The sequence below is a fragment of the Sinocyclocheilus anshuiensis genome, unplaced genomic scaffold (assembly GCF_001515605.1).
Source record: "Sinocyclocheilus anshuiensis isolate Anshui unplaced genomic scaffold, SAMN03320099.WGS_v1.1 scaffold1094, whole genome shotgun sequence".
Classification (NCBI taxonomy): Eukaryota; Metazoa; Chordata; class Actinopteri; order Cypriniformes; family Cyprinidae; genus Sinocyclocheilus; species Sinocyclocheilus anshuiensis.
This window is the reverse complement of record NW_015536578.1, coordinates 345,274-355,494: the sequence shown is the minus strand read 5'-3', so window position 1 is coordinate 355,494 and position 10,221 is coordinate 345,274. Positions and strand designations below refer to the sequence as shown.

At 34.7% G+C, this 10,221-nt stretch overlaps 1 protein-coding gene across 1 annotated transcript in view; it reads left to right on the top strand.

Annotated features, from left to right (window-relative positions):
* Positions 1-460: 460 nt before the first annotated feature.
* LOC107702876 (ankyrin repeat domain-containing protein 10-like) overlaps positions 461-10,221 on the top strand; it is a 31,058-nt gene continuing 21,297 nt past the window's right edge. Inside the window, exons 1-2 of the mRNA XM_016505316.1 lie at positions 461-827; positions 5,143-5,295. Coding sequence (XP_016360802.1) covers positions 636-827; positions 5,143-5,295 — 345 coding nt within the window. The 5' untranslated portion in view covers positions 461-635. The remainder of the gene's footprint in view (positions 828-5,142; positions 5,296-10,221) is intronic.

Genomic DNA, 10,221 nt, shown 5'->3' with positions numbered 1-10,221 from the left:
TTCTCGTTGTTTCCCTACAGCGGCTAATGAACCGGAAGTCTTGCACATTCACAGAAAACGTCCTACATCCGCATTGAAAAATAAGAGACTTCAAAATATGTCTACCTTTTTCCTTTGACGCTCTTGTTGTGTGCGTGCTCTTGTCTTCACCGCGCCACGTGCTCCGTTTCGGGTTTTGTGCTGCGTTTATTTTATAGTGAGCATGCGCAGCTTCAGTCCAGTTTCTCGAGGGATCCGTTTCTGGTTTTGATGGTCATTATATTGTACTGGGCATGCGCAGGCTAAATCCGGGTCTAAAATGATCCGTTTCGGGTTTTGTGGTACGTGTTTATTGTAGTGTGCATCCGCAGCATCAGTCTCAATCGATTCGTTTCGGGCTTCGGGGTACGGTCACATTGTAAGTCGTGCCCATGCGTAGCTCCAGTCCCGATTCTCATTTGATCCGTTTCGGGTTTTGGAGATTCTTGTGTGAAGTTTCGGTCCTTAAGCGCGCGCGTCTCGTCTCGCCTCCCCTTTGCAAGCGCGTTGTTTGGGCGGTGCACTTAATAAAAGCAGACATCGTGAAGTCCACCATTTTTTTCTGACGATTCCCGTTTCCACGTATTTATAAAAGCGAGCGTTTTTGCTGTGCACTAATGTCGGTGAGACTGGAGTCTGGGTTTTCTAGCGAGGAGGTGCTGAACAGTCGCTTCCCTCTTCACCGCGCCTGCAGAGATGGAGATGTGGGCGCACTGTGCTCGCTGCTCCAGTGCAGCACAGATCAGCTGGCTGTGGAAGACTCTTTCTACGGGTGGACTCCTCTGCACTGGGCTGCACACTTCGGCAAGGTGCACAGTCGAACTCATTTATTAAGCAGCATGTGTAATTAATTGTTATCTAGATACAGTGTGCACGAAAAAAATCATACTCGATTAAACCATTATTAGTTACTCTCCTTAATAAAATGCAATGCATGGCACCTTTCATTTATTCATGCATTTTCAAAGATGTTAAGTTATTCGTCAGTGACACTCACTGATAATGGGATCGTGCGAATGATGTATGATCTGACTTCTCTGTCGCAGATGATCCAGCGTTAGTTGAACGTTGCGCTTATCAGTGGACGAACTGCAGACGGGTTTGGCTTGATCTCTCGTTTTAATCTGTTTTTCCATCTTTTATTTTAATATTATTATTTAAAAAACAAAAAGCTTGTCTTGCGATTATAAATCCGTGTTGATTGTAAAAGAGCAAAACGGAGACGAAGACAAACTGACCCGTTTTCATTAGTTTATTTTAGTACTTTGGGGCGGAAATATTTATAGGCAAGAAATTCAGTAGTTAATGATGAGAACTGATGAGGTCGTTTTAAATTTCAACAGATAAGGCGTCAGAAATTAATGTGTTTATACACTTTTTAGTTAGCAACTTTCAGTGATTCAAAATGATCGCCAGTGTTGGGGGTAACGCATTACAAGTAACGCGAGTTACGTAATCAGATTACTTTTTTTCAAGTAACTAGTAAAGTAACGCAATGCTTTTTAATTTACAAGAGAATATCTGAGTTACTTTTTCAAATAAGTAACGCAAGTTACTTTTTTTTTTTTTTCCAATTTATTGATTGACAGCTCTCCTGTCCCCATGTTCAGAGAAATCAGATGTTACTGTAGTTCTAAAATAAATATGAATATGCATTAATTCATCTCACTCACAAAAAAGCACAGATTCAATATTCCTCAGAATGAATAAAAATAATGCAACTCAGAATATGACGCAAACCTGCAATAATTAAATGTTAAACAACACAAATATGTGTGTATGTATGTATTCCCATTCTATTAACCAATGTCTTTGCTTCTGACCTTCGATGATCCAGTTCAACCGTACTAATAAGCAAAAATTACTCTAGACAAACATTTGTGTCTTTTTTTATTGCTGAAGTGTGTTGAAATTTCTTCTTCTGCATTCTACTGTACGGACGTAAATTTACTTTCCCTTCAGCCTGAGGCGTATTCATTTCACTTTTGGTATGAAAGGCTTTTATATTTGCCAAAAATATAACTTTTTTTTTATTTTAAAAACAAACAAGCAAGCCCTGTCCAGATTTTAAAAAGTAACTCAAAAGTAACGTAACGCATTACTTTTCATAAAAAGTAACTAAGTAATGTAATTAGTTACTTTTTTATGGAGTAACGCAATATTGTAATGCATTACTTTTAAAAGTAACTTTCCCCAACACTGATGATCGCATATTCCATTCAATAATATATAAAATACAATGCTAAACGAACAAAAATATGACATTGCATTTATTCATTTGTATTAACGTTGTTTATCTAATTATGCTTCTAAGACCGGTTTTAGAAGCGTAATTAGAAAAAACACAGTAGCAGTTCTTGGTTCATTTCAGGTTGGACCCGAAGAAATACGTTTCAACTGCTTTCACTCATTCAATGAGTGTTTTTGATTCACTAAAAGAACCGACTCATACGAGTCCTTGCACGTGTGGTCGTATTTTGTCCGAGTATTTTTTTTACAAGTGTCGTTTTGCATTGACACCTGTGGGTGTAGTCTTTCCTCAGGTAATGGTGTTGAACTTCAGGTTTCTCTCACTTTCTAAAGAGCTACATTATCTGTTATGTGGCTGATGTGTTTATTCTCAGATATCTTAAAGTTACCCAACCGGATGAAGTATGAGAGTCAGCAGGCTGATATAAACACCAAACCCTAGGTTTATTTTTAGATGTGAATTACTGAAAAGGGAAAGCATTTTCTGCATTGCATTGACTTTTAAAGCTCCACAGGATGCGTGCATTTCAGCCTTTCAAACTTCGAGGGAAATTCCTCTGTGTATGAGCTTGATCAACAGGGTTTTAGATCAAACTAGATTTTGCAAGTTGAATTATTATGGCAAATCTGATATGACTTGTGAAAATAGTCATGAGGAAGCTATAAATCTCTGTTCTGGTGCCACTCCCACTTGCTGTGTGTTGTTGGCTTTATCTGGATGGGTGTAATGTCAGCATGGGAGTGTCTAGAAAGAATGGTTTACGGCGCTGTTGAGTAGATGAATAACAAGAAGAGTCCGAGTGAAATTTGAGATTTTGTAGGAGTGATCAGCATGGAATGTTGAAACAACAGTAACCGTCTTTCATGTACTAAATGCTTCCAGTATGTATCAAGTGCAATTGTTTTCTTACTCAGGTACATTAGACCAATATTTAGTCCAGTCAGTGTTGGGGAAAGTTACTTTTAAAAGTAATGCATTACAATATTGCGTTACTCCATAAAAAAAGTAACTAATTACGTTACTTAGTTACTTTTTATGGAAAGTAATGCGTTACGTTACTTTTACGTTACTTTTTAAATCTGGACAGGGCTCGCTTGTTTGTTTTTAAAATTAAAAAAAAGTTATATTTTTGGCAAATATAAAAGCCTTTTCACACCAAAAGTGAAATGAATAAGCCTCAGGCTGAATGGAAAGTAAAATTACGTCCGTACAGTAGAATGCAGAAGAAGAAATTTCAACACACTTCAGCAGTAAAAAAGACACACAAATGTTTGTCTAGAGTAATTTGTGCTTATTAGTACGGTTGAACTGGATCATCGAAGGTCAGAAGCAAAGACATTGGTTAATAGAACGGGATTAAATACATAAAGCATATTTGTGTTGTTTAACATTTAATTATTGCAGGTTTGCGTCATATTCTGAGTTGCATTATTTTTATTCATTTTGAGGAATACTGAATACTTTTTTTGTGAGTGAGATGAATTAATGCATATTCATATTTATTTTAGAACTACAGTAACATCTGATTTCTCTCAACATGGGGACAGGAGAGCTGTCAATCAATAAATTGGAAAAAAAAAAGTAACTTGCGTTACTTATTTGAAAAAGTAACTCAGATATTCTCTTGTAAATTAAAAAGCATTGCGTTACTTTACTAGTTACTTGAAAAAAGTAATCTGATTACGTAACTCGCGTTACTTGTAATGCGTTACCCCCAACACTGAGTCCAGTTGGATGATTAACAGAAGTGCTGTATAACCCTTTTAATTGAGGATAATGGACCCTTTTACAGATTGTGATGACAGTTATTAATGTAAATCTAACATAGATTTTTATATTTTTAGTTTTAAAAATGTAAAATGTATATACATTTCTAACATTCTGCTACAAAAAAATAGTGAGTGAGTGTTTCTAACACACTGGCAAATTTGACATCTTTCTTCTGACCAATGTAATCAATCTCTCTCTATTTTTTTCCCAGTTTTGTAAAGTCATAGAAATGCTATAGTGTATTATTATCATTATTATTATTGCTAATGGAGCAAATTGAACTATATATATATATATATGTCTATCTATCTATCTATCTATCTATCTCAGGGGCGTTTCCTCAAGGAGGCAAGGGAGGCAGGCAGTGCCTCCACAAAATATTGGATGAGAAAAAAAAAAGTTTGGTGGGGGGGTAACTGAGAATGAAAAAAGTAAACAACTCATACTTAGATATAACCACTTTGTTACATCAACATAAGACTTAAAATGGCATGAAAACATGATCTGTGGGTTTTTAGTTAGTAAAAGTAAATCTCTGTGTCTGTGAATATTTGGCCTACCGAGTTTGATGACTGATGACCCCAAAAATTCAAAAATAATTAAAAGTTAACTATTAAAAAGAATAGTTGAACATAAGTTCACAAATAAAATATATTGTTTCAATTGTTACTGCCTTGAGTTATTATTTTGGAATATATGTAAAAGGCTTAAAAACATTAACTTGATGAGGTTCATACGTGGCTTTAATAAATACAATATTGATTACATTGTAAATGTAAATTACATTGATTACATTGTTTTTTTTTCTTCTTATTCGGATAGTGTAAGTAGTTTGTAATGTTGTAGTTTCTATTCACCACTATAGAAGTTTACCCAAATATTATGACTTCTGCTACTGAGAACCACAGAAATGTGCAAATGGTCCGATCCATATTTACTTTGAAATATATTTAACAAAAAAGAAAAAAAAATGCATTTGTGTTTTATTTTAAATATCTGCAATCCTGCTCTATATATCGACATCAGCATCAGCCATTGAAAAGCCCCTCTCAGTTGAGCACTAATTAAAGGCACTTTTCCCTGCATCCTCTCCTGTCTCCCAGCTGGAGTGTGTCATGCGTCTGGTGCAGGTGGGATGTGGTGTGAACTCTGTGACCTCTCGGTTTGCCCAGACACCAGCTCATATTGCTGCCTTCGGGGGTCATCCTCAGTGCTTGCTCTGGCTGCTGCAGACTGGAGCTGATATAAACAGACAGGTAAGACTTCACTACGATATGAGATTGTGTATGAGACGCACCTTTTTAAAGGTGAGCATGCAGAACCGCTTTATTTACATGTGAGATTGAACAAACATGAAGTTATGTGAGAAAACAGAGCAAGAAGTGTGAAGATGAAGATGAGGAAGAATTGTTTTAGGGGAATGATATTAGGCACAGCACAAAGCAGTTGTTTACATTGCTTAGCAGTGTCACAGCTGGCCACATAATGTGCACTGTTTTACAGCAGCTTTGAATGTGATTCTTCTGATCAGAAATCAGACGTTGTATTATCAATTTTATTAAAGTTATATAGTTTTTTTCCCCCTCAAGTCTTACATAACATAACATTAAGCTGTTAAGCATTTTGCACTGAATAATGAATAATATATTTAATGTAAAATACATTAAATATAAAATACATAAAAAATAAACGCTAAAATGCTGCAGTAAAAAGTTGCCATGCCATATTAGGTTAAAAACTGTAAATAGCCTAACATTGCGTAATATGTTATTTAATTGTAAAATACTGTCCAATTTAATGTCAAATATTTAAAGGATTAGTTCACTTCCAGAATAAACATTTCATGATAATTTACTCACCCCCATATCTTTCTTCAGTCGCAAAGAAATGAAGGTTTTTGAGGAAAACATTCCAGGATTTTTCTCCATATAATGGACTTCAATGGTGGCCAGCAGGTTGAAGATCCAAATTGCAGTTTCAGTGCAGCTTCAAAGGGCTCTACACAATCCCAGCCAAGGAATAATGGGCTTATCTAGCGAAACGATTGGTCATTTTCTAAAAAAATAAAAAATTATATACTTTTTAACCACAAATGCACATCTTGCACTAGCTCTGTGATGAGTGTCTGCAAATTCACGCATGACGTAATCACGTTGGAAAGGTCACGCACGGTTAGCTCTTCATCTGTGTACTCCGGTTCAAAGAGGTAGGGTAGGGTAAAAAACTCCATCTCATTTTCTCCTCCAACTTCAAAATCATCCGACATCGTTGTTTTACCTTGTTTTGTAAATGGCGTTTGACTTTCTTTGCACGTTCGCTTTATAAACACTGGGTTGGTACTTCCGCCTACATCATGTGAGACCTTTCCAACGTGACTACATAATGCGTGAAGTCGAGCTAGTGCAAGACGAGCATTTGTGGTTAAAAAAAAGTATATAAATGTTAATTTTTTAAAGAAAATGGCAGATCGTTTCGCTATATAATAGGGGTGTCGAAAGTAATTGTTTCTACGATGCATCGCGATGCAGACGAGGACGATTCAGTATCGGTTCAGTAATAGACCATAACCGATTATAACGTACTGACGCTTTTCTGATGTCATTTGTCGCGTACGTGCTTTGTCACGGTAGCATACAATGGCAGAGGGAGGCGAGACGCGAGTGCAAGTAATTAAAAATGCTCCAACTACTTTAAAAGCCGACATCTGGGCACATTTCAGCTTTTATGAACAACCTGGTAAGCAGCATCGTGATGCATCGTGATATCGAATTGAACTGAATCAATGACATGATAATCGTAATCAAACAGAGCCGTGAGACCAGTGTAGGTTCACACCCCTACTAGATAAGACACTTATTCCTCGGCTGAGATTGTGTAGATCCCTTTGAAGCTGCACTGAAATCTGGACCTTCTACCCTTTGGCCACCATTGAAGTCCATTATATGGAGAAAAATCCTGGAATGTTTTCCTCAAAAACCTTAATTTCTTTGCGACTGAAGAAAGACAGACATCTTGGATGACATGGGGGTGAGCAAATTATCAGGAAATGTTTATATTGGAAGTGAACTAATCCTTTAATGTACAAATAAATTAAATTTTTACACAAAATAAAAAGTGCTGCCTTAAGAAACTCATTAATATAAATTTACCATGCCATATATGGTTAAAAACTGTAAATGGTCCAAAATTGCATAATGTGACATTTTTATGGTGAATTACTGTCAAATGTATAAGTTTTGCTAGTAAAAATGGTCATTATTTACAGTGAACAACAGTAAAATGACGTTCCTAACACATAATTATTTTGTATATACATAATTTTCTTCTCATTTTTGTTATAAGTACGGTACATTAGGGTTTTTATTGTTATATTTTCTGTTGTTATTTTCTGCATTATTTTAGTGTTGTGTGATGTTTTGTAATTGAGTAATGGCCATGTTTTATGGACAAGACATTTACATGATTTCTGATTCATCTTGTGGTTTTCTATTGTAGCATCTGTATTATTACAGGTGCATCTCAATAAATTAGAATGTCGTGGAAAAGGTCATTTATTTCAGTAATTCAACTCAAATTGTGAAACTCGTGTATTAAATAAATTCAGTGCACACCGACTGAAGTAGTTTAAGTCTTTGGTTATTTTAATTGTGATGATTTTGGCTCACATTTAACAAAAACCCACCAATTCACTTTCTCAACAAATTAGAATATGGTGACATGCCAATCAGCTAATCAACTGTCTGTGTGCATTTAATTTATTTAATACACGAGTTTCACAATTTGAGTTGAATTACTGAAATAAATGAACTTTTCCACGACATTCTAATTTATTGAGATGCACCTGTATTATGGTGGTTTTCATTTTAAGGTAAAAAAAAAATTTTGGTAGTTTGGTAGTAAATTGATATATTGACATTATATCACTTAATGAAACATGATGAGTTAAATATGGTCATAATCATAGTATTTTTTTAAGGTGAATTTCTGGCAACCACAGTTGTCTTTTTTTTTTTTTTTTATATAATAAAAGGTTCTACCTTTAGTTAAGAGTTTGGTCATACCGCCGACCCTTACAGTTTTCCTATTTGAAAGTATTTATGATAATTGGCTTAAACCTATGCTCATTTTTGATGATAACCCAGACTCCGTCAGCATTGGTTTACTGAGGCCCTGGGCCCTTCATGACTGTATATGTACTGTATCATTATTGTGTTTTCATGTTGGCAGAATGTAGAAATCTCCATCAGCGCGTAAGCATATTTCTGATTATTCATATATTCTCCGGACCCACCATTTACTGGTGTTTTACAGCAGAGAAATGAGATTACTAGGCCACTGTTACATAACCAGTGATGTGTTCTCCAAATATAGACTAGTTTCTCATCCCCGTTGGCTCAGGCAGATCAACATAAGTCATTTAAGGGCATCGCCCGTCCCATGGACTGATCTCTTACCCAGTGTTGTCTTGTACTGCTCGGATGAATGTAGCTGGAGTGAAAAGCTTCCGAGTCTGACCCACAGTCCTCTACCGTGAATCAGTGATTCTGCTGAAAGGGCTGGCTGATGCTCAGCCGCTGGTTTAAGAGTTTACTGTAGCTATCTGTCAGGGTGCAAGGTTCAGCCAGCTGATCCACCAGCTCCTAAATAAATGATGATGCTGGGTTGTGACGGAGAGATTGCACTTTCACTTCCAGCAATTTGGTGCTTGCCGCCATATTCAGCAGTCTGGGGAGTCTGCAGACACAGTGTTGTGATGGTTAACCAAAACTGTTCAATAGTAAGTAATTGACAAAGCTGAAATAAAATAAAATATTAGATGGAAAACTAATAAACTTGAAAAGTGTGTCTTGATAAACAGAAATTAGAAATGTTGCCTTGACAACTAATTAAGATGAAGACAGTTGAAAGTACTAAAATTACTAAAACTGAAATAAATTAAAGCTAAATAGACATATTAAAAAATAAAAATAAAAACAAACACATAACCAAATTACTAAAATTTAAACTAAAATTAAAGTGAATTATCTCAGATGTTAAATTATTAATACATATTATAATATCAATTCATAATAAATGCTTAAATAACACTTTGCAGTATTGGCTTTTTCTAATAGATAAATTACATTATTTTTGGATGCGCCCGACACAATTATTAATCCAGATTACCAATCATGGTTCACTTTAAATACATACTGTCATGCACATATGGAATTTTAAGCAAATAAAAAATAGCTGTAATATAAATTATTTCTGAAGAATCATTTGACACTCAAGACTGGAGTAATTAATGACTGCTGAAAATTCAGCTTTGCATCACAGATTTAAATTATATGTGAAAATATATTAAAATAGAAAACTGTTATAATAAATTGTATTCATATTTCACAGTATTACTCCTCTACTGTATGTTTAAATGAATGCAGCCATTAGAGATGACTTTCAAAACAAAACAAAACAAAATAATACAGAAACGTTTAAACGAGTGTAAATACTCAAAACATATTTAAATATTTTAATATGAATGTTATGTATGATTATGATATGTTCAAATATTACTAATATAATTATACCCCTGTGCAATTAGTTTATAAAGTCTTAAAGGAATCATAATTATTGAATCATTATTGACTGATTCCAAGTTAATTATGAATAAATTATGATTTTATAAGGTGTGTGTGTATTAAGATTATGCTGTAATGGACAGAAGCAAAACAATTAGAATGTTAACTTGTGTGACAAATAATCTTAAGACAAAGTTTCACAATCGTGACACAGGATTTCTGCAGACGTGAACAAGTTAAATTTAAAGTAAAATTTTAAGACCTTTTTAATACCACCTTATATGAAATTTAAGACCTAAACCTGTAATGGAAATACACATTTTATTACATACATATATGTAATATTTAATGTGTATAAATTAAAAAGAAAACAAAATATCATTGCTGTAATAAATGATATTTATTACTACGATATACAGTGAACTTTTCATGTCAGCAGACAATATTCCATACAAAATATCCCCGCAAAATAACTGCATCACTGAGATTTTTGGTGGAGTAAATTTATACTGAAGCAATATTTTCATCAGTGTTCTATCAGCTTTTACATACTTAAATCTGCATATTTACCTTTACAAAGGCCTATTTTTAACCTTTTTAGATGTATGCATCATCTTACAT